At 45.2% G+C, this 24411-nt stretch overlaps 1 protein-coding gene across 3 annotated transcripts in view; it reads left to right on the top strand.

Annotated features, from left to right (window-relative positions):
• Positions 1–2086: 2086 nt before the first annotated feature.
• raver2 (ribonucleoprotein, PTB-binding 2) overlaps positions 2087–24411 on the top strand; it is a 36265-nt gene continuing 13940 nt past the window's right edge. For all 3 annotated transcript variants that reach the window (XR_003886295.1, XM_029828357.1, XM_011615148.2), the window contains exons 1-6: positions 2087–2104; positions 2441–2722; positions 9600–9666; positions 19207–19514; positions 19589–19753; positions 24168–24359. Coding sequence is in view for 2 of the 3 variants with exons in the window: in XM_029828357.1 (XP_029684217.1) it covers positions 2450–2722; positions 9600–9666; positions 19207–19514; positions 19589–19753; positions 24168–24359 (1005 nt within the window). In the remaining variant the exon portion in view is untranslated. The remainder of the gene's footprint in view (positions 2105–2440; positions 2723–9599; positions 9667–19206; positions 19515–19588; positions 19754–24167; positions 24360–24411) is intronic.

Genomic DNA, 24411 nt, shown 5'->3' with positions numbered 1-24411 from the left:
CTCTGTCAAAGGCCTGTGGAGATGAGGCAGATTAGAACTATTAAACTAAAATTCCTTAGTGAGGGTGAAATCAATGACTTAATCTTTTAAAAACTTTTCCAAATTTCTAATTGTCTCTTGAGGTCCTCTCATCAGAAGTCTGAACTGTTAAACTCTGGACATTTAAATGTAAAGTAAAAGACTTTTTTTTTTTTTTAATGAAATGTAAATGTTAAGGAGCTGCAGGGTCCTTTTCCTCTATTTGACATCCTGGTTGTTAACCTGACTGTGACTGGCTCTCCACAGGACTCTCTCTCACCTCTCCAGCAGCCACCTGGTGAAACCATAGTGACAGTTGTGCTGCCGTGCTCTCGGGTGTCGCGCCTCCACCGCTCCCTCCTTGTTTGTGGCGTTTGGTGTGACACCTCCTGCCTGCAGCTGAACGCCAAAGCGCCACTGGTGGCTGTTTCACGTGCCCACAGAAGCGGCACTGTGCTCATTTTCTGGACTTTTTCACCAACCCTCCCCAGCTGACAGGTGTCGCCGTGCCCCCGTTACTGACACTCACTGGTAATTTAAGCTCCAGTCGAGCAGTTCTGGCTGCCATCGGCTCTTAAAGGTTTTTTTTTAATGACATCAGCTCACATTTCTTATTTTCTTGGTATCCAGAACAGTAAATAAACAGATCTTTTTGTTTTGCTTTCAAAACACCAATAAATCATTCAATATTAATGATTAATCAAAATAGTAATAATGTCTCCATTCGGAATTCCAGGATCGGATCAGCTAAAATTGATTTATTTGGAGCTTTTGGGCTAAAATCTGTCAGGCTGTCATTAGTTCAGCTGCGCACACAAATAAGTCTTTGGTTGCCTGCAACATGAAATAAGAAGACTCAAATTGATGGATGAGGCTATTTGATTTATAAATAAAATAACATTTTGTCCGCTATTCTGCTTGAAATATAGAGTCCTTTTCCCCCGACCTGTGCCTGCCAGAGAGGAGTGTACACTCGACTGAAATGGTCATTCAAGTGGTCCATATACGCTCCGCAGTGATGCCTCAGCCACTTGGCAAGTTGAGATCATTTTCACCCACTGACAACTGTCATTGTCTGGACTCCAATCTGCCAAGAAATGCTTCACACAGATGGCGAGAGAGAGAGAGAAAGAAACGGAGGGAGAGAGAGAGAGATAGGAGGTTGGATTAGGCAGGATGATTCCTCCTGGCCTTTCCAACCTGGCATCCTAAAGATTTCTTCAGTGGGTTGATGTGTTTCTTCTGACATGCTTCTGGCCCCACCAGAGTGTAAATACACCTCCCGAGGGCGGGTATGGCGCGTGTGTGTCCCTGTCAGGGGCTCAGACGGCCCGAGGACGCTACAGAAGCATTGTGAGGACTCGGCGGGGAGCTCTCTTCCCTTTGCTTTTGCCAGGAGCAGATTTCCACCCACGGTGGGCAGGCGGGCGGCTCGATTCACTCCTAGTTTGGCATTCGCTGGATGACTTGGGTGGAATGGATGGAAGGCACACAGCCATTCATGGGCACATTACAGGGAACAGCAAAGCTGTGCTGCTTCACAGATATTTTCCAGTGAACCCTCTCTCTCTTTGACAAAAAGAATGCCTCGGATAATTTGGGTGACAGCAAGAAAATAAAGCAGCAATCCTCCTCGTACCCCTTCGCTTGAGGCTGTATGTATATATTTAGAACTTCAGCTGAGGCTGTAATTCACTGTAAATCATGTACTGAACCTTTGCCAGACGCTCGACGTGTCGCTGATCCGCTGCGATCCCCACAACCTGGAGATTACATAAAACACGACCTTTTTCTTCCATCTGAAAAGACAAGCAAATGACCACAAACAGCCAGGCCACAGTGTGGAGACCCCTGGCCATTCCTCTCTAAGAGAACAGTTCCTTATTAGTACTCGCTCACACAATAAATATTTGCTCATTTTAGCGTCTACAGACTCTGAAGATTCCTGCTAAATTTAACCGAGGTGTCTATTCCTGCATTTATAAGGAACAAGCCCTCCCTTGTTGTGACCTGGCTGGGATGACACCTTAAATGCATTCAGCGGACAGTTGGGGTCGCCAGGAGCCCGAGGTGGACCTCCACCCTGGTGAGCCATTAACTGGCAATTTACGCATCAAATATGATATTTGCAGTTCAGCCTGAAAATGTACCAATTAAAAACAAAACCAAATCAAAATGTTGCGCGTATTAATGTGAGGAAATGCTTCATTATACGGGGAAGGAAGAAGTTAAAATATATTTGATATAATAACCAATGCGTTATTTTAGATGATGCGTAATCTGAACTATTGATTTAAGCTGTTATTATGTTATTTTACTTACTTTTATACCTCCCACACCTGCTCTCTCTCTCTCTCTCTTTCTCGCTCTCTCTCACACATACATGCACACACACACACACGCACACACACTTTCCGTGCAGCTACCCAAGATGGCGGCAGCCTCCTCCATCCAGCCGCCGAGCGTTCACTCTTCTCTGGCCGGGGAGAGCGCACTTTCCCCGGAGATGGACAGTCCCGAGAGTCGGCAGCCAGAAGATGAGGAGGCGGCCGCAGCGCAGCCCTCCGACTCGGGGATAAGCCTCCGCGACCTGCCGGACCTGGAGCCGGAGGAGATCGAGCGGAGGTTGGCCAAAACTCGGCAGGAGCTGAGCAACAGGAGGAAGATCCTCATCAAGAACCTGCCCCCCGACACCACCAACCAGGTAGTTTGTGCTGGGAAAACTGGAGGAAAAGTAGCGGGCTTCACTTTGGCTGCAGATTTTTATGGAAAGGAAAGATGGAAAGGTCGGGTTTGGTTTGCACGCATCTTACCACTTTTTCTGCGGTTGGCTGACATTAAAAAAAAGATTAATTTAAATTTAGAATTACATTTAAAAAAAACAACTTATCGAACAGTTCTCGAATTTAAATGGACACGTGTTTAGCAGCCACTTGTCATTTAGAAATAGTAGAGAATGTGAACTATTTGCATAAGCGCACTAATTAGTGACAATGGCTTCAAACTCTGCATTTAACCCAGCCTTTACACACCAGTAGTGAACACACAGGTGCAGGGGCACTTTACTGCATCCGAGGGTGCGATGGGGCTTGGGGGGTTTGTTCAGGAGGCGTCCCAGCCCATTTGAACCAAGACCAGTTCCTTTTCCTCTGAGCCGTGAGCTGTAGGCATCATGTGCATTTTCATACAACAATTATACAGAAAACCTCCACTAATATCATCATTTCAAGGCTGAGTTCCCTTTTATGTCCACACTGTTTACAAATGGCGTCATGTTTAATGTCCTGAAACCAGGTTTCATGTTTACAAGTAATGAAAACGCACGATTCCCCTTATTTCTTGAAAACATCTTGCTCAATCCTCCTGTTTTAATGTGACCGAAAGGGCATAAATATCAGAATCAGAAATCTGTGTGTGTGTGTGTGTGTGTGTGAGAGAGAGAGAGAGAGAGGGGGTGGGGCATTTGGTTTAGATGAGCGATGATGGCGAGCGAATACTGCTCAAAATGCTTCACCAATTCTTCCATATTAATGCTTTAAAACTCGTTTTTCTTTTTTTCTCTGCCGTTTAAACATCACAAGAGTTTTTAAGTATTCCACATATTAAATTACATCACAGTCCTCAATCCAATAGTGAAACTAGCTTCAGTGTTTTTTGTTTTTAGATGAGGATTTTTATCAAGTCGATACAGTTTCCAAATAATTCAGAAGACTGGATCAAAAATTCAATTTGAAAGGATCCAATTTGCATTTTGCAGCATGTTCTAAGTCACTTATTCACTCCTTTGCACGAACAGTAATCAGGGGAAAGCACTAATAAGCATAATCAGAACCATTGTAGCTTATCAAGAAAAATCCACATGTTGACAGGACAGCATCTTCCCCGGAACCAAAGTTCAGGATGAGGGAAAGTGCTCGTCATGTGTCTGATGCACTCAGCTGTCTCCACCTTTCATTGCTCTCATACACCATTAGTGGAAACTGGATTACACTCTGGATCCTATGTGTGAGTGCATGGAGCCGATGGTGCTGTGTCAGATATATGGCCCCGCGGACGTCTCAGCCAGGAGCGGGGGGATGGGAAAGATGAAGGGGAGGGGGGGTTCTAGGAAAGGAAAGAGCACGTGGATTACAGTAGAGCACAATTAAAGAAGATCCTTTGGATGTATGATGGGACCTTCGGCGTTCCCTCCCAGACTGAAGCCTTTTTGACCTTTTAAATCAACCAATCAATCTTTATATAGTGTCTGTTACAATCCAAATTGTCCATAGGCGCTTTACAGAACCCAATGGCCTGACCCCCAACAAGCAAAAGTGGCAAGGAAAACTCCCCTTTAACAGGGAGAAACCTGGAGCAGGACCAGGCTCAGGGGGACCAGGGGGACCCTCCTGCTGATGGCTGGCTGGGTGATGTTAGTAAGGATTCAGCGAATGAATCCTGGAAGTCAGCAGACGTCTATGAGGTCCCGCCCACATGACCACAGACCCAATGGCAGGTAGACCTCGGAGTAATTCACCCTCTTCTCACTGCGTCACAATGCATCTGTACGTTAGTGAGATAGATGCTCAAACAAACCTGACATCTTGCATGTTTCAGTTAAGTCCAAGGAAAGAAACATGGGGGAGGAGTTTTTTCCTTTACTGCAGACCCCCAGCAGAGGGAGAACTTAAGCAGTAACCAGAGATTAGAACACCTATACAGCACCTATACAACCCATCCACCCTGGCTGATAAAGAGACGTCCACCATCAATAGTTATATGAATATTTAAGCGCTACACGATCAAACAAACAAGCAAAAATATCAGGAATCAGCATTCTGAAGTCACGTCACACTATAAAAAACGCGTTATATTTGATGTCTGACAATAGAATATTTAAAAGTCTTGAACACTATATTAACGGATGGTGTGTGTTTGTCTGTGTGTGTGTGTGTGTGTGTGTGTGTGTGCGTGCGTGCGTGCGTGTGTGCAAGTAGACACATTAACACAAATCCATGTAAATGTGTGCTCAAGCTGTTTCCTTTCCTCCCACTTCCTCCTCCTGCTTTGCATGCTGTGTGTGTGTGTGTGTGTGTGTGTGTCTGTGTCTGTGTGTCTGTGTGTGTGTGTGTGTGTGTGTGTAGACTGGAGAGCCTGGCTCACCTTCATCACTTACTGTTCCCAGTTTTTGAAATAAGATCAAGGAGGAAACGAGCAACCAAACCTCGATCTTTAACGGTTTACTCATTTAAGACATTTAAGAGTTTGTGAATGTCGTAAAGATGCGAAAAGAAAGAGATCAAATCTAATATTTGACTTAACCAAGCAAATGCAAAAAGTGTGTTGGACTGGTTTTTAAAGCACATCGTCGGCCTGTTTGTCCTTCAGACGAGGACACGGTCACCATTTTTCCACCTGTCCTCCCAACAACATTTAGCCCGTAATAGTTGCTTATCATGATGTTACATGTGGACATTTGTTGCACACATTCAGATTCCAAAGTTCCACGTGAACATTTGGCCATTATTAGCATTAATTAGCATTAATTAGCCGCGACCCAGTACCATCATTGACATGCTGCTCTGGGAGGGTTGGATTGTTTTAATGATGAGTAATGGTGGATGCTGTTCTGTCCAAGTGTTATTGTCTACAATGAGCTGACAGACCACGGTGCTCTGATAACTGTGGAGGACCGTGCACGTACAGTATGACTGTGTAACCCTCCTCTTAGTAAATCTGAATCATGTGCAACAAGCGCACGACAGATGAGCTGATCCAGCTGTGATCTTTGGCTACGGTCACCTCAGGTGCTGCTTCAGAGGAAATGACTAATGAGTTCCCGTCCTTCCTCCCTCGCCCTTTGTGACTTCAGCGCACATCCCATAAATGTCCTACCACCTTTGTTCCGTCGCATTAAACGCCCACAATCATCTGCTTATTTGGCACATCCTTCCTGATGATGATGATGATGGTGGTGGTGGTGGTGGTGGTGGTGATGATGCTGCAGCTGACAAATCAGTTGCAGGAGACTCCTGGAGAACAATGGAAACTGTCATTCTGTCATAGAAAAAGAAGTGGCAATAAAAGTCACTTTTGTGAGCCTTTATGGAAAAACAAAGAGAATTTCTCCCTTTTCAAGCCCTCCTGTCAAACGGCTCCTCTCAGTAATTCTCTGCAGCGTTCAATCACCATCAGATCGTCCAAGGACAGAAGGTTCTGGGGGTTTCTGGGTCTTCATTCGGTTGGTCCACCTCAGCATATGTAGATGCCGTTTTGAAGCTTTCTGCTTTGTATCTGAATTTTGGCTACAATTTAGTTTTCTTTTAGTTATCTAGATGATTTGCTTTTGTAAGCTTCACCTTGTTGATGCTTCTTCCAGGAGAAGCGTCGAGGCCTCTGAGCTCTTGTGTCTGTGGTGTCATTTTTCTGCTGCAGCACATCAAAGATGACAGATTATAACCCAGTAAAGTGTCAACTTTAATGTATATGTATAACAAAACCCCAGGGAAAGTTCAAAGGTCATGCACGACAGCAGAAATGGCCTCAATCCGCAGGTAAACTCGGAGGTTTGTGTTTGTGTAGCAGAACAGGGACCCACCTCCTCCATCACAGTTTAGCGTCGCTCACCGAAGCGAAACAAAAAGAACAAGGCAGATAAAGAGAACAGACATAAAGACAGAAGGATGGCCACACGGAGGTAGACCATTCAAAGTGAGGATAAAACCTTCTCTTCTCACTCTGCCTTTTATTTGAAGTCGGGCAGAATTGCTAATCTGGGTCAGCTATCCTCACTGCAGTGTTGTCTCAGTAGAGAAAGAGGTTATAAACAACTGTATACCATAAAAACATTAAGAGGAGAGAGGTGTGATTTGAATAATCAAATCGCGTTGAATTGTCAAATGTGTGCGAAAGCTCTTCAGAATTCCCGGAGCGATGCTGCTGAATAGTAACGAGGCGTGAAGTGGGAACGATGAGAAGTGGAAGGACGTGGGATGTGGGTTTTCCGAAAGAGGTGAGGGTAGTGTCATCAGTGAAACTCACCATGGTAACAAAGAATTAGCCTGGAGGGTTCAAGGTAGATATTAAAGAGAAGTGGACCCAATACAAACACCTGGGGGACACCGCGAACAGCCAGTAAAGGAGCTGTTCTCCACAGAACAACAGATTTAAGTTCTCTGGAATTTGCATATTGTCACATGATTTGAGACTGTGAATAGCCTCAAATGAATCAATGTATGGTGTGTGTGTGTCTGTGTGTGTGTGTGTGTGTGTGTGTGCATGTGGCTTATGATGGATTGGTGACCTTGTCCAGGTCAAGTATTGCAGGTTGTGACCATTAATTAGCAGTCCTTGTGATTAAATTTCTCCTGATGAACGTTGATCGTCTGAGAGCAGTTTGCTGTTGACACACCAGCGCACGAGGCTGCGCACGGTGTGTTTCCATTTGAAATCGGCTGTAGGCAGGACATCTTAATGGCCGTACATCTGTAGGTTTATTCTGCGAGCATTTCTTTTATCACCACACTCCTTCAGAGCCCCTCTGCTGTTCAGGAAATACTTTTACCTATTAGCGCTCTTAATTAGGAAGCTGTTGAAAGAGCGTAGAGGGATTTGAGGGGACGGGATGTTGTGCACGTAAAACATTATTAAAACATGGTTTCTGAAAGAACCAACCTGCAACATATTCATCTTTTAATGGTGTTGGTGTGCTCAGCTGGCAAATTGCCCTATCAGAAAGGGTTTGACGCTGCCAACGTTCCTAAAGGTCCTTCAGACAGAGAATAACAAGTCAGCTTCATTCAGCTCTTGAATCATCTGCAGAAAACTGTCTCTTAACCACAAAAAAACGGGAGAAAAAGCTATTTGTTAAACTATTGTTATGTTGTTATTTTTTTGGAGCGAGAGAATAAAGTGTTGTTTTTGCCTTTCTTGTGAAAGCGCAGCTTTAAATGTCACAAATCTGCTGTGCGGAAAAGAAAGAACGCGCGGTGGGGGGAAAAGCAAAAGTGGTGGTGGTGGTGCTGGTGGGGGGGGGGGGGGGGGGAAGTGAAGCTCCACAAGATGAAGCAAGGCTCAAGTCGGCGGTAAATCCCCACACTTCCAAACAGGCTTATGTACTTTTGTCCAAATCCTGTTTTGTTGTCTTATTGCATTAGAGTTGTTAAATTCCCTGCAGCCTTTTATTATAATCACATATGCTTTTTGGATTAATGCCTCACAAGAGCTTCAAACATCAACTATCAACTCTGAGGAACACACTTTATAGACCTTCTTAATGAATATTGCTGCTATTATTTCCTCTTTCATTAAGGACTGCATCAGAATATACACAAATATATGAGTTAACCAGTATACTATTGAGTAGACGGGCATTTTTTAAATCCTCCTCCTGAGATTAAACAAATTCATTTATAATGGAATGTGACAGCCACACACAACGTGCAGCGTTTATGTCCCTGGTGAAGGTTTTTTCACTGCTTTGAGCAAAGTGGCCCTCGTTGCGCCCCTGTAATGTGAGTACACTCGGTCTGAAAAGGCCTTAAAAGTCCCAAATAAAAGCACCTTCTACCTTCCTTCTCTCCCTGCCTCCATCAGCGAGCACAGCTTGCTCTGCTCTGCGTTTCAGGGACGAGGGAGTTGACCCCGTGTGGGCGGCCTTGCCGGGCCCACATGCAGATGAAACAGGCGTACACGTGACGTGTGTGAGTGGGCTGGGTGGTGGATAGAGCGAAGGAAAAAGGGATGAAGGCGCATATTAAAACATCTCAGGCGCAGTAGAGATGAAATGGGAACAATACAAAAAGGGGCTTATTGTACCTGCATCAGGTGCTGCTTCCTGTCCTGCCAGAAATGTCGTGGGGATACGTAACAGATTGATTGAACTTCCATCAAACACACAGGTCACGATTGGGACATTTTTCAAGTATTGAGAATAAAAGGAATGAGAGAGTGTGAAGCTCCTCGCTGATGTGCATCGTTCCGTAGACTTCCTGTTTCACACGGTACTTGACAGTAATTGCTTTACACCGGTGACCTTCTCACTGCCATAAACTTTAGAGACTAAGACTCTCGGGGTGTTTTAGCAGCGTACATCTATACATTGGGGAAGCGTAGACTGCAAGATCAACAGGTTAGCATCGTCGAGTGAAGGCACCCTGTGGCAACGAGGGGATCTCTTGCTGCGCGGTTGCTTTTTAGCCTTGATTTCCTGGTTAAACCAGCTTTGGTTTTTTGTGCTTAATGAGAGCTAACCTTATCTGTAGCCTTGAGACTCAGCCCTCACATCTCCTAGCAGCGGCCAGTTTACTGTGTCAACATTAGTCCTTAGAGGTCGGGATCGGTTCATCGCTCTTTGTCGCTCAGAAATCCAGACTTGTAACTGAACCTTGATTGAGAGGTTTGGCTCTTGTCCTGCCCACATTGCCTGGACCGTCTCCATAAAGTCTTGGGCCTCAAACTTTTTCAATGTGTGCACTTGTTGATGTTTAACAAAGTGCTGATGGTCAGCTTTGCTAACCTTTTATCTAAATGTCAGTAATACATGAAAGCTTTATTTTTAACCAGGATTTTAACCACTGAGTCTTGTGTTTGTCTGTTTATAGGAAGTCCATGAAATCCTAAAGGAATATGAGCTGAAATACTGTTTTGTCGACCGCAACAAAGGCACAGGTAAAACACTTTGACACAAACGCTTTGACACAAACACACTTGTGAAGAACCTTGCTAGTGGCCAATGCAACCACAAGGTCTGGAGACCATCACCACGATAACAAACTCTTCCACAGGAGGTCGTGTGCAAGATGAGGTAGAAAAACCAAAGTCAAAACAAAAAAGACCATCAATTTACTGGTCAAATTGATCAAACTCCTGGTTAATACGGTTTGACTGTGGTCAGCAACAGTCCAGCAACTTTTCTAGGTTTGATTCTGTGTTTAGCATTTGTCAGTGTGCAGTTTGCACGTTGGGCCCCAGCTTCTGTGGGTGGTCTAAAGAAATTAGATGAATAGCGACTCTCACTTCCCCTTTTTGTGAGTGTGTGGATGCATGTGTAAGTGGTTGGGGTGTGTGTGCAGTGATGGGCTGGTGATTAAGCCGATGTCCTGTATACTGATTTAATTGCAGCATGTGTGTTGGTGATGGTAGAACGAATGATCTTTTAGGCAAACAGAATGACTTTAATTAAATTAGATTAACTAATGACTAATTTATTTTGTCAGCTGTGCTTCACGCATGGTTGCAGGGCGTTACTTTTGGCCTGGTTTGTGTTCAAAAGTGTCGCTACAGTGTCTGAGATTAACTCGTCACCATCGCTTGTTGTTCTTGTGTTGCCAAATGCCGCTCGTGGATATCCCAGAGTTGATAACGAGCTTCTTGCAGGTCTAACGTGCTGCTCGTGGTAAAAGGCTTATCATGTCGTTGTTGATGCAGTGATTGTTGCTGCCACCACTATATAGTACGTGTATATAGTAGTAACAGCCTTTAGATCAAAAATCACATGTTAATATTCGATCCCTTCCTTGTTTTCAACTATCCTGATTCGCTCCATCAGCAAAGATTTTATCTTAAATATGTAACCGAGTTGCTTCTCGCTGCATTTTTTCAATCTTTGGCTTCTCCAGTCGTCTCCCCGTCCTGCAGAGTGGGTCTCGTTCCAGGGAGATCTTACATTGTGCCTATATTTAGTCTGTCCAGGCAGTTAAGGGGCTGAAACATAACGCTTCAAAACAGAAGACGGGAGGTGTAAACAGCTGAGATATCAAAGCACCAGCCGCTCCAAAAGGTTAATGGGCTTTTAGAGTTTGAAAAAACACAGACCCTCGTCGGACCCGCAGTCCTGAGGCCGCGCTGCTGGCGTCAGCCTTTGGGATCTGTTGTACTGTCCAGCATGGCGCAGGCCGAGGCCGTCAGACAGTGGCTGTGGACGCTGCTGCACTTCTTTATTGTGGTGGCAACTATTGTAGCGCCGCCTTTTCCCTTCATCTGCTGTTTTTATTTCTGCTCCAAAGCTGCCGTGCATTCCTGACCACCTCTAGCATTCATCCTGCCCACCTCCACCCTTCAATAAAATCCCCATCCCCTTAGTGATTCACCACCTTTTTATTTCAAGGACTTTATCTCAGGAAATTCTAAAAAAGGCACCAAGGTCGAAGATGTTTCTAGGCGGTTTACAAATGTCCTGGAGGAGTTAGGTCAAGGTTAGAGAGAGAGGTGGAAGTAAATATCTGAGCTAAAATGTATTCCTTTCTTTGAATTATTTTTAAACCTACTAGTGTTAAAACATCACAATTCTGTTACTAATAGTGATAATTAAAGGAAAGGCGATGGTATCTGGGGAAAACACTGTTTGTGTGTGTGTATCCTTCATCTAACCCTCCCTTACTTGACACATGTGTGTCTGAACTTTACATTTTTTATTACAAATGTCAGCTGTGTTGTTACTCTCGTCTGTCACGTGTGCGCCTCCATGCAGCACGTATGAAAAGGAATCGGGCTCGTCCACACGTTCAGTGTGCACAACGTCTTCACAGATTTAAATGTATATGTGATGAGTTGTGATGCAGCTATATGTCCATATATGTAACTCCCACAGCAGCTGGAGGTTCTGTCATGAGTTCTGTCAGTATAACAGTTACAGCTGTCATGCAACAGTTAGTATATTTAAAGGATTAATAGAATTTAGGTGATATTTTACAATTCAGTGGCTATTTATGTTAATTTAATGGATGGGCTCCGTGCTGCCATATGTTTATGTTGCGTTGAAGTTGTGAATGGCCGAGCTGTGCTTTTATTGATTGCTCTTCCTCATTAGTGGAGTCGCTGCTGTTATTGTGATTGACACACAATGCAGCCTTCATATTGTTGTGAGCCAAAAAGGAAAATAACTCAATTGCTCAGTTCTTGAAAAAAACCAACACTTTTCCCCATTTTCGATTTCCTCATTATTTCCTCTCTTATTTTTCTAAAAGAAGCCCGTGAAAACGCCCGCGCGGCTCCTTTGCATCTGCTGTTTGCCATGTATGGCCCGAGGCGTGCGTACGGGATGATGTGGACCAGTCCTGTGACCACGTGCGTGATTTTGAAAAACATTCCGTGCTCATTGAATCTGACGACAGCTGCATTGTCTTCACAACTTCAGACAGAATGCTGCTGTGACGTGACAACCTCCATGACAAGTAGCAGTGTTGCCATGGTTACCATAGTCTTCTCATAGCGTGAAGGTTCTTGGTCCAGTTTGTGGTCGAGAGAGTATCTTCTGAGTTCCTCCAGGAGTCTCCTAACTGTCCCTTTGGGGAGTGTGTGTCCTGTGATGGCCCGGTGTTGTTTCCAGGGTGTGATCTTGCCTCCCACCTGAGGAGTGTTTTTATTTATCTTTTTGGTATTCTGACCATTGTCTGGACTCTTAGTGTGTATTCCTGGAGCTGAATTTGTCTCTCTCTCCCCTTAACTGAAGAGTTTTAATTGGAAGCTAAAAAAAAAAATAGTCTAGAGACTTTACATGCATCAGAATTATAATTATTAGTGTTATAGTACAAAAATGTTTTCCAGGCCGGCACTTGGAAGTCTATTGAATTTTCATTTTGTATGATGAAGCCGTGACCTTTGCCCTCTTGCGTTTTAAAGTGGCTGCTCTTCAGTCTCTGGTCTAATTGAAATGTCGGGCTGGAACGGCTTCAGTGTGCAGCAGCGCCTCAGGACCGGATCAGCTCTGCGCACCAGCCGCTGTTGGACTTATTAGGTCATGAAGATGGGAATGTTTATGTGTCTGTCCTGCACTACGTGTGTGTGTGTGCATTTGTGTGTGTGTGTGAGAGAGAGAGAGAGAGAGAGTGAGAGAGAACGATGCTGTGTCAACATTTGCAACTTGTTTTCATGTTTTTATTTTACTACCCCCATGCACGCAGGGCCTTTTAAATGAAAAGATCTCTTCCTCCCTTTCTCTACCTCCAGTCACCATCCCATGCATCTTTTCTGTCCTTCTTTTCTTTTATGTCCTTCTCTCATCATTGTCATTCTCTGATCTTAACCACCAGTTGTTACTTAGATCACAGCTGATATGAGACAGCTTCGGGCTACCGGTAATTCTTCACCCGATAGAAGATTGAAAACCCCTTTTAGACATCCAACAATTGGACAGATGACTTTTTCAATGGCTCAGCTCTTCGCTGAAAGCTCGTCCAGAGAGGCAGACAGGGGAGACATTTACATATGAAGCCACAGACGGGCAGATGAAGCTGTCTGCCAGCCGGTCAGGAATCTGCAGGCATCAGTGCGTCCGACCAAACATCCAGTCAGCCAAACAGGCGTCCACTGTGAGCCAGCCGCTTCCAGTCCCCAGTCCGCCACAGCTCCAGAACCATGTGGACTGAATGGACAGAGCTGCGGAACCAGGGCTCTGGGAGCACAATGGGGGGGTTATCCAGGGATTCAGCCTTTCACTGGGGGCCTTTGTGCTCACGGTTGAACTGTCCAGCTGTGAACACATGCTGCCCAAGCACTGATGGCTTTTGGGTTGTGTGTGACGGCAGCAGGGACGTTTTTAAACCAAAAGAGAGACAAGGTGTCACCTGTAAACTCAACAGATGCTTCTTATCATTTATTATGGAAGGACCTTTGTTCTGAAAGCGAAGCAGAGTTGATGGAGTATTTTGTGCTTGAACTTCTTGTCGTGTCTTCCTGGTTGCCGGCATCAGGGCAATGAATGTCCCCCTTTTAAGCTCTTGTCCACCCCTAGAACCTTCGCCAAAAACCAGGAAAAAGTTTGGGTGCTTCTCCAGCAGTGCTCCAAATTTAGTTTTGGGTTATGTAAATCTGTTTATTTTTCCTGTCCCTGTTCAGGTGACAGCACACCCAGTTTACAGCTGCGGGCTTTTTCTGATTATATGTGGTGTCACTGATGGACAGACAGCTGGACGAGGATACAAGAAGGAGGCTGAAGAGGCTGGTTATGGTGCGTCCAGGTCTTTGAATCCCAGAGAGGATCACAAGACCAGACAAAATCTGGCTGCTTATAGAAGATGGAGCTAAACGAAGCTCAAAGATGTCTTCCATCGTTAGGTGTTGGTCTGAGTTCTGCTCACCTCCTGTGAGTAACTCACTTTCATCATTACAGACTAGCTTCAGTAGCAGCTGCATTATTTAGCTTTAGACTGACACTGATATTCATTATTTATAAATTAACCAATACGGTTGGTTTGCATCTGTTGATCTAAACTGCAAATTGTACTTTATTTGAGCCTTTTCCTGTAGAATCATGGGCAGTATCACTACTATGAGGGTTTCTTTCTCTGCACATGCAGACAATTATTTACATTGGGACATTGGTCAGTGTTAATTGGACTTGGATTGAGTAGTGTGTGTGTGTGTGTGTGTGTGTGTGTGTGTGTGTGTGTGTGTGCACGTGTGAATGTAGGGGTCCAATTGACAACCATTGTCATTTTTTTGCTTTTACTCTTATTGATGATGATGAATTTTTAATTTTCAACATACCAGCTCAAATAAAGACAATTAAATAAATGTGATAGATAATTAAGAAAGAACAGACAAATAATTCCACGTGCAATTTTTTGCAGATATTTCCATATACATGTTCATAAAGGAGTAGGAAGAAGTAAATACTTCTGAATATGACTGATATCATATACCATTCTTCTGTGTGAAGTGATAACAGAATAAATAGTTGAATCCACTGTCACAGCAGTGGTACCGTCCATCTTTCTGGCTCTCTACCCCCCCCCACCTTCCCCCACCCACACACTCTTTTGCCTGTTATCATTCGTCCATCTGTCTCTCTGTGAATCATTAAATGCAAATCAGTGCTGAATACGAAAAGGTGTTGCAGCTGTTTCTTACATAAGACACAACACACACCTTCTCTCTCCCACCCCCCCACCCCCTCTCTCATACAAACACACACGCACAAACACCTAAAGTCTTAAATGTCTCCCGATCTGAGGACAGACTCCTCCAGCTCGTGCTGAAGTTCACTTCTAGCATGAATGACACATTTTCCCAACTGGATGGGAAAAGTTCATCTGAATAGATTTTGTCTGTTGATGCACATGTTTGTGCAACAGAATGCACATGCTAATTATGACACCCTCGCACAAATGGAGCGAAAGAAGAACCGAAACCTGTTTTCATGCAACATATCGGCTTTGCTCAAGTGTCCTGGACCATTTTCTGCCTCAGAGAGGAGAATTTGATAAGTTTCACAGGTTCGGCGAGATTCTGAATTGGTGTCTGATTGCTTTCATATCTTCCTTCCCTTTTCCTGACAGGGTCAAATAGAAACCTGCTCTCCTTTCACCGTCATCTGCTACTGACGTCTTTCTGTGGGTGAATACCTTCATGTTTGTGTCTTCTCTGCTTATTTTTATTATATTCTTCAGAGATTAATGAGGCCGACGAGGGCAGCTGATGAAGCAGCAAAAATCCCAGTTGTTACACAAGGATGACGAGGATGATGAGACAGAGGATGGTGGGAGGACGAGGAGGACGGCGGTGCCTCTCGTCTCCCTGCAGTAACATTAAAATTCTTCGTTTGCTCGCTGCACCGTGACTCCCGTCGGCTGAGCCGGAGCAATAAGCTCCAATAATTAGGAGAATAATTTCAGGTGATTTCAGAGCGCACGAGGAGATCTCAAAAAGCTCAACACGCCCGAGTGAGACAACTTCACGTAGGCTTCAGAGTCAGGGTCACAGTTAAGGTTCAGCTCTTTGTTTTGTATAATCCAACGATGGACACCAAGTCCTGCTGGCTGGAGCGCCAGGAGAGGTTGATAATATCCATCCACCTTCTCCATGGAAAAAAAACCCTTCTTAGAAGGACGGAGCATCTGTGGGAGCGGTGCGGTCGTGGGCGGACGAGTGGGCGGCCGGTGGATGAGCTGCCGAGACGCGCTGCCTATTATCTCATCCCTCCATCCTTTCATTTCTCCATCTTTCCTCTGTCCACAAAACACCACCGTCTCACCCAAATATTACGACTGATGGCAACAGGAAGTGGTGAGAGATGGCACCAGATGCAGGGGGGTTCATTTTTGTGACTGCACATCCTATTTGTGGGTGGTTGCAGTTTGTTTCCCCTTCAAATATCCAGTTCAGAGGTCTCACTCATGTCTGCTGGTGTTTGGTGAAACGAAGAAGCAGCATTTGTCGTGTTTTACTCCAACTATCAGATTGTTCGATGCTCATGATTTCAGAACATCTGATATTAACATTAACATCATACTAATGCAAATCAAATATACTGTAATTGGGCTAAAAATGCTTAAAAGCTTTTGTGGGTCGTGATTTTTGATTATTTGTCAGTAATTTAAAAAGCTACATCTGAAGAACGAAAGCTGGGAAAAGCCGCACAAATGACATCTTTTGATGCTCTCAGCCGGTTGAGAGGGAGAGGAAATGGAGGCGAGCGTGGCGTGCGAGTGCGCTCGTCTTTCACTTCACAAGTAACTTTGTTGGGCTTGAAATTGCAATAGTGATGTAATTCCTCAGAACCGTCCTCTCTGGTTCAAATCTAGTTAGAATGCTCTGACGTCATTACGCCTCCCTGCTACAGAGCTGAAGGAGGTGTCGTACCATGACCTTTGCAGATAGAGAATGGACAACTTCTCCACTGATGTTGGTCAGATTTGTCCATATTCGTATTATTTGGGGCTGTGGGAGGTTAGTCTGAGCTGCAGCAGAAGCCCGCTGCTGGGTGGGTCCTAGATGCTGCTTGATTGATTATTAAGGCTATTTTTCCATCAGGCAGCTGAAATGATCCTGTGAGCCCCCCTCCTCACTCTGAGCCATTCATAGGCCCGGGGGCTGAGAGGAAACAACACCACCAACTTCCACCCAGCAGGAGGAGCAGCCCTGTGAGTTTCAGGGGTCCTCGGTGCCATTTTCAACTCCCCTGATTTTAATTAGCTCCTTCGACATGGAACATGGCAGCAGAATTACAGCCTTCAAAGTGATTTCAAGACCACATTCTTTTCTTTCTAAGCACCACACGCTCGTTACCAGAACGTGGGGAATAATCGAGACGCTCACAGACCCGTAATTATGGCTTTGGTACTTTTGTAGGGTTTTTTTTTTTGCTATTCACATTTCCTCTTTTTTTGACAACGATCAGTTGATAGCCATTCACTGAATTCTAAGGTTATTTTGTGAACTAATCGCATTCTCTCTTTCAATTATGGAAAAAAGGGCTGAGGCGGTTGAAGTCCACCCCAGCTTTCTGACTCCTGTTGGAGACAAGAAGAAGAGAGAGAGAGGGGGGGGGGGGGCTTCTGAAAAAAGATGAAACCATATTCCCTCCATCTCCTTGTAATGCCTGATGTTGGGCAGCGTACTTAGCAGGTTTAAACCAGATTAGACCCTCAGTTTAGCCTAAGAGATCCATTACTGGTCGTGTGTGTGTGTGTGTGTGTGTGTGTGTGTGTGTGTGTGTGTGTGTGTGTGTGACAGTATTAGATTTGGGTGGAGGAGTCATCAGAAGACAGCACTTGATGGGTCAGGCAGTAGGGGTGCAGATGCAGCACAGCTCAGTTAGACGGGTTTCCTGTGTCGGCCTCATGTCCATCCAGCAGATCTCAAGTCCTTCTGCACGGTCATGCCAGTCTGACTCGGACTACGTCCGATCCAGCTCTAATACCTTTGAAGATGGACAAGTGTGATGTTGTGGAGGATTAATGAAGCACACGAGGGAAATTAAGCTCTGCCGAACCTGGAAATCCTGTCGCATTTACACACTTTCCCAGTTGTTATCGGACGAGAATGCAGCGACGCATCGCTCCGTGTTTGAGAGCGGATAGATTCTCCGACAGCTGTGTTGGTGTTGCCGGACTAGATATGGCGATTTTAAAGATTTGGCCAGGTTTGATTTTGGCCCTGTTGAGGCGAAGCGCTTCTCCTGACCTGCCCTCCATGGTGACTGTGATCAGCCCAGGCTCAGTAATCACTGTTTGTGAATGAAATCTCCCATCATGTTGCTGCCATTTGGTTGAGTTTCTCCCTCTGACGAGTGGCGGAGGCGCCGGCTGTCGATGTTTTAAAAAAAAAAAAAAAAAATTATTTGAATAATTCAAACAGGGCTTTTGTCAGCCAGCTGGAGAACAGCATTTGTAGCTTAATTATGCAGCGATTTCTGATGATTTAAGATCAGCAACAGCAAGCAGGAGTATATATTTTATGACATTAGATGCTCCTAGTCTACCGTATCCATTCCAGAGGTGCATAAGGACACGCGAGCTTCAGCATCACAGCGGAGGCGAATTGATTTTAAAAGGACGTAGCTGGACTCAAAATGCAGAAACTAGCAGCATTTACCTGCAAACTCTGAATCATAACTGGCTCCACGTCACCGGCTCCAGTCGAGAACGGTGATTTTCACCACCGTCAACATATTAATGACTCACAATGAACAATGCTGCTGCCCAAAATGACAGCAACACGTGTGAATCATGCTAGCTTGTCCTTTCAGTCAGGTTCCCTCACATCTGCTGCAGTGCGCGGATGAATAAACCTTTTGGCCTGTTGCCGTCACTACCTTTGTGTTGCAGAATTAGATGTTTAGTGTTGAGCACGTGAGTTTTTATTGCACATCTGACCTCGTTTTAGGCTGAAACCCCCTTTTATCTGATGTATGTGTTATTGACCTTCTAGGTATTTGTGTGCTTTTTGTGCTTTAGAGTTCAATGTCATAGAAATGCTGTAAAATGTTGTGTCCTTGTTGCACCAGAAATCTTTTCAAAGACCACCGTGAAGAAAAGGTTTGAGGGTTGTGATGAATTTACAAGTTTAACCTTGGTTGAAGTGTCTCTCTTTAGCAGCCATAGTGTGATTTTTAAATGAAATGAAGTGTGTATGTGTGTGTCACAGTGGATCCCCCTACATAGTGGTTCCCTGTTGGCTTCCTAGCTAATGTGTTGTCTTTCTCTCTGTGTGTGTCTGTGTGTCTTTATGAATGGCTGTAAATGTGCCCGTTTGTCCCCAACTTTTATTTCCTGTTATTCTCATGTTTTTTTTTATTTATTTTGTTGCTTTTCATGTAACTTCTTTTTGTTTCTGCCCCTTTATTTGCATTCTGCACAAGTTCCTTCCCGCCTGTTTTAAATGTATGTTTGTGTGTGTCTGTCACTCGTCTGTACGTCTGTCCCTCGCCCGTCCTCGTCTGTACGTCTGTCCCACTCGTCGCCGTCTCCATAATGTCCCCTCCTCCAGCCTTTGTGACTTTGCTGAACGGGGACCAGGCTCAGGATGCCATCCGCTCCCTCCATCACAGCACTGTCCGGGGACGCCTGATCAATGTCGCCCTGCAGCCCACCGACTCGCTGCTCTGCCTCACCAACCTGCCGCACACTTTCACCGCCCAGGAGTTCGAGGAGCTGGTGCGCGCCTACGGGAACATCGAGCGCTCCTTCCTGGTGTACAGCGAGCTGACAGGCCACTCCAAAGGCTATGGCTTCGTGGAATACATGAAGAAGGACTCGGCTTCACGGGCCCGTTCTGAGCTGCTGGGCCGCCCGCTGGTACGTTCCAGGTGTTGTGGTCCTTTTTTTTTTCCCGTTTGAGCATTTACAATCCGCTTGTTTACTTCATGCAGGGTGATCGCTCATTGATGGTGCAATGGATGGACGTTAACCAGCTGAGCCAGGAGGAGAACCTGCACTCCAAGTGTCTGTGCATCAGCCGGCTGCCTCTGGACCTGTGTGACTCTGAAGAACTGACCCAGCTCTTCAGTGAGACCTACAAGCCTGTTTTCTGCCAGGTGAGTGCACTTTAAACAGGACAGGAAGTTCAGTGGAAGGTTTGCAGGAGCCTAATAGCTCATAAAAAGTGGTTGCACACAAACATGGGGGCCAGCTAAATCACTTCCAGGATGCAGGTACCAGTGGACGGGAGGTGATGATGTATTATTCAGGGCTCTGCATGCTGATTGGTTGCCATGGTGAAAGGTAGCTGCTGTGATATCAGCCCCACCCTCCAGCAGCTACCCACGCTGCTCCACTCCTCGTCTTTTTGTGTGTGTGTGAGTGTAGTTTTCCTCACTTGTTATACACCAACCTGCAGCGCCTCCACTCCACCCCCACATGCCCATTTAGACTCTCTCTCATCTCGTGCTTTTCCAGTTTTAGCTCCACCCCTCCACCCCGCGCCCACTTCAAAATCAATACACCCACATCCTCCCGGTCCCCTGGTGCTTTGTGGGTGTTTAGCTCACGTTGTTCCACAGTTGCCGAGCTGGCGGACATTGACATGTGGTTCAGTGTTTTATAAAGCGCCCTACAGTATGTTCTGTGCTACTTGCCTGAAAAAGGTGTATTTTATGTTGCCAAGTACATCAATATTTACTTGCAGGTATTTTGAGTTTGTCCTGTCTAAGAAAGGGGGCACATGGGACCTGTTTGCATATTTGCTCCACAGTTTCATCGATTTTTTTTTAATACCCTGAAATGTTCCTTTACCTGAAACTTCACCCTTTTTTTGTCATTCTTAAATTTTACTATTCTTCTCTAATTGCTTATGAACAGTCACACATCCACTTTGTAATTTGAGTTCAGATGTTTTGGAGCGATTGTAAATATCTGTATGTTTCTAAGCCAGTACATCCAATTATTGCGCAATGATAAAAGAGGAGAAGAAGTTATTCTCTGTTCTCTTACGGTCGCTGCATTAACCTTCCCTCTGTTGGACGCCGGGCACGATATCACCACTTTTCTTTTCCTCTGAGCAGAGTGCACTTACCTTGCGGCCTTGGCCCTCAGTGACGTTATTTTTCTGCCCACTAAAGGGCCCTCAAGGCAATACTTTATCTGGAGGCAGCCGTGAGAGGCGGGGGGAGGAGACGCGAGGAAACGTTGACCGCATTAGATGGAAAGACAGCAGGACGGAGACAGGAAGGAGGGTTGGACGCCAGCGTTGAGAATGCCAGACCTATTAGAGGAGGGATGGAGCGAGGGAGGAGGGCACGGGCGCTGCCAGGCTTGAGAGAGACTGAAGTCAAATGGGAACGAGACGGAGACCGTCGGGAAGATTCCTGGTAATTCGCAACTGTAAATGTCGTAATGTTGCCCGAGAGTCTAAGAAGTAATACAGTAATAATCACCGTGGAGGGGCCTGTGGGCGCACGTGATGGGAGTGAGGTCCACGCTTTAATGGTGACAGTCGGGAATAAAGGCAGAGGTTCCCGGGGCCAAATGGGGGATGATGTCTGGCTCGGTTAGGCTGTCATGCAGAGCGGAACGTTACAGCAGAGACGTACAGCACTTCCAGGGTATGATACCCGCCCCCGGGGCAGTTATGGCCGGTTGCTTAACTGGAACCTGTCACCACAGTCTGTGCAGCGTGTCGGAGTCAAATATTACAAACGCGAGGGCGTTGAGCACCCACCAGCCGTTAAAACCACTGACGGGCGAAAGAACCGCGACATCCAGGAACTCATCTCTACATGGCACCAAATTGTGCACTTTGGTCAACAAACGGCTGCAGTTTGCAGCATTTTAAGGATTTCTGACGAGTTTTATTACTAGTAATATGGTATTTTTTAAACGAGAAAATAAAGGTTAAAGCTATTTTCCGAGCTTTAGCTTCAAATTCAGCACGTGACTGGTCACATATCCCTCATCACAGACAGCTGCGATTGGCCTGCCGTGACCTCATCCCAGTTTTCAGACAGCTGATGTGACCGTTCACATTGTGACACACACACACACACACACACACACACACACACGGACCCAGTGACAGACTCTGACGGTGGCTGGAGACCATGACTCGAGGGTCAGGGGCTGTCAGAGAGCTAGCCTAGCATCTTTGTCTATATGCACACGCTGATACGGGTATACTTGTGTATCACGATAGACACAGTTTTGGAGTAAATTACACCTCCAATATTCAAAAGGACCTTTGATTTAAGCCTGGTCAAAAGGAGCCCTGTAATGTAGATATTATTTCCTTTGTGTCGGTAGCCTTCGCAGCTGCCGTTCCACACGGCGAGTGTTCACACGCTGGGAAAATGCCTCTGTCCTGTTGTTTTTCAGGATGGGAACGCTGTCCTCCCAAAGGAACCCAGCAGCAGCTGTTATTTACAAACCTCATAACCCGAAAACACACACTCTGTAATTCTCCATATTCCAAAACTCATGGCTGCAATTAGGAATAGGTGTAATGAACTGGAGAAGCACCCATTATCCGGAGTCAGACCCCCTCCATGTCTAAGTGGAAGGACCAGAACCGCATTGGTTATTGGCTGCATTTGAACGGAGGGCCTTGATTGGGTCGCCCCTCATTACAGGTGTGTTCTCATCGCTATGACGCCCGTTGGGAATAATCCATTACCGTTAAGTGACGGTGGAGGCTGTGCCCTCTTCCTATGCTGCACATTGGGAGTATTTTTTCCCTTCATCCCTTTATTCTCTCTGTTTTTTCCGCCTGTAAAAGCGTCCTATTCTCCTATTATGGTGAAGAGGTAGAGCGGTTCAGGTCGTTTCCATGCAGTTTTTTTGAACGTATGCAGATGATAATAGCCTATCGACCCGCTCCCCCACACATACATTTTCCTTTTTTCACTTCCTCCGTCTTTCCATCCTCCCGCTCTTCAAACCGGAGGGAGCAGTAAACGAATGAGTGGAGAGGTGGGTGGCTGAGGAGCGGAGAGGGGCCACTTGATCGAGTGTTTAGGAGCTTCAGGAAGAACAAATGAACTTATTCACAGTAAAAATGTCTCTTTATGCGGCTTATTAAACTAATTAGATGATTGAAACCTGTTAATTTTACATCATACATGTTGTTCATCCCACTCTGGAGCTGTCATTGACCCAAAATTTCATATTTTTCATGTTTTTTATACATTTGGGCTATAGGGAATTATTACATTGTGATAATAAATGGGGGTAAATGGATGTAAAATATAAATAACTTTATTTAACTTTAAAATTATAGCATAATAATTGTGCTTCCTATCAGCTCTAAAGGAACACAGAGCGGACTGAGAGGAATAACGTTCATTAGAGTTTTTTAATTGGATCATATAATTGAATCCGTGTATTTAACATGTTTTTTTGTGTTTGTATTAATTAATTAATTTCGTTTTCCTTTTTAAATCCTGACTGTAATGTTGCCCTTTTATTACCTGGTGCATTTTTAAACCTGTCATCTAACATTTGCAGCATTGTTCTGTTCTGCCCTCACAGCTCACTTTACTGCTCATACAAATTGAGGAGAAAACCACAACTGAAAACTAACATAAATCATCTGGACTGTAATTGACTTCAGCTCAGAGCAATAATAGTTTACGGGGTGCTTTTTTAACCATGAACCATTAGCTTTTTGCCGCTGTCGTTATCCCAAGTCATCCATTAGCTTTAAGCTATTAGCCAGTCTGCATTATTTAGCCATCTGACACAAGAAAGGCTGAACCTTCTCCACTTAACATTGATTATCTTTTAAAAGATGATCGGTTCCTGCAGGTTTTAATCAGATAAAATGTTTTTTGGGGGGGTGTGCTATCTTGTGTCTCACTCTTTTCCTTCAGGTGTAAATGGGATACTTTATTTGAGCACTTTTTTGACCTGAGCAGAGAGCTGTAGATTTGATGCAGATGTGGGGGGAAAATGCTGTTTGAGGACATCTGAGCTGTTTATTTATCAAAATAATGAATGTGACGTTTCCAGGCGTTGCTTCTACAACAGCCAATATTAGATATTTACAGTTAGCTTTGAATATTTGCCTCCTATTGAAGAAAAATAGTCCGAGAAACGCTTTCAGGGTGTCGTGGCTGGTGGTAATAATCCCTCTGGGGAGTATTCTTTTATTCATCCAGGTAAACACAAGTGAGAAATCCATCTTGATGGAATGTTGCATACATGTTACCGTCGAATAATTCAGCATGTGTGTTCCTGAAAACATAAAAACCCATCTATTATCACCCAGTTTAATGCTGCTTGTTTGAGGAAGCAGCACCGTCTCCTTTTAATTGGACCCCGTCTCAAATGGTATTTTCACGTGTGGACAACCCTGATAAACATCAGGGGTATTTAAGGCTAATTAAGCTACTAAGGAGACTATTCTGAGCATTGGTAACACACATCAGGCTTCTGACCTCAACCTGCTTCCTGGTTTAATCAGCCTTTCATGTACATGCAAATCAATAACCCCCCCCCCCCCCCCCGTCCTTGTTCTAGCTTGCTCAGGATGAAGGCAGTCCGGTCCGCGGCTTCGGCGTGGTGGAGTATGAGAGCGCGGAGCAGGCGGAGGCCATGTTAATAGAGATGGACCGAACGCCGGTGGGCGGCCAGGAGGTCCGTCTGTCACTCTGTACCCCCGGCACCTCAGGGAGAAGCACCCTGGCTGCGCTCATTGCCGCCCAGGGTATGGTGAGTACGATGCTGTGGTCACGTGACACGCCAGCACCAACACGCAAATGGG

This window comes from Takifugu rubripes, chromosome 20 (genome assembly GCF_901000725.2).
Source record: "Takifugu rubripes chromosome 20, fTakRub1.2, whole genome shotgun sequence".
Lineage (NCBI taxonomy): Eukaryota > Metazoa > Chordata > Actinopteri > Tetraodontiformes > Tetraodontidae > Takifugu > Takifugu rubripes.
Note: the sequence above shows the minus strand (reverse complement) of the source record. Positions and strands in the feature narration are given on the sequence as shown.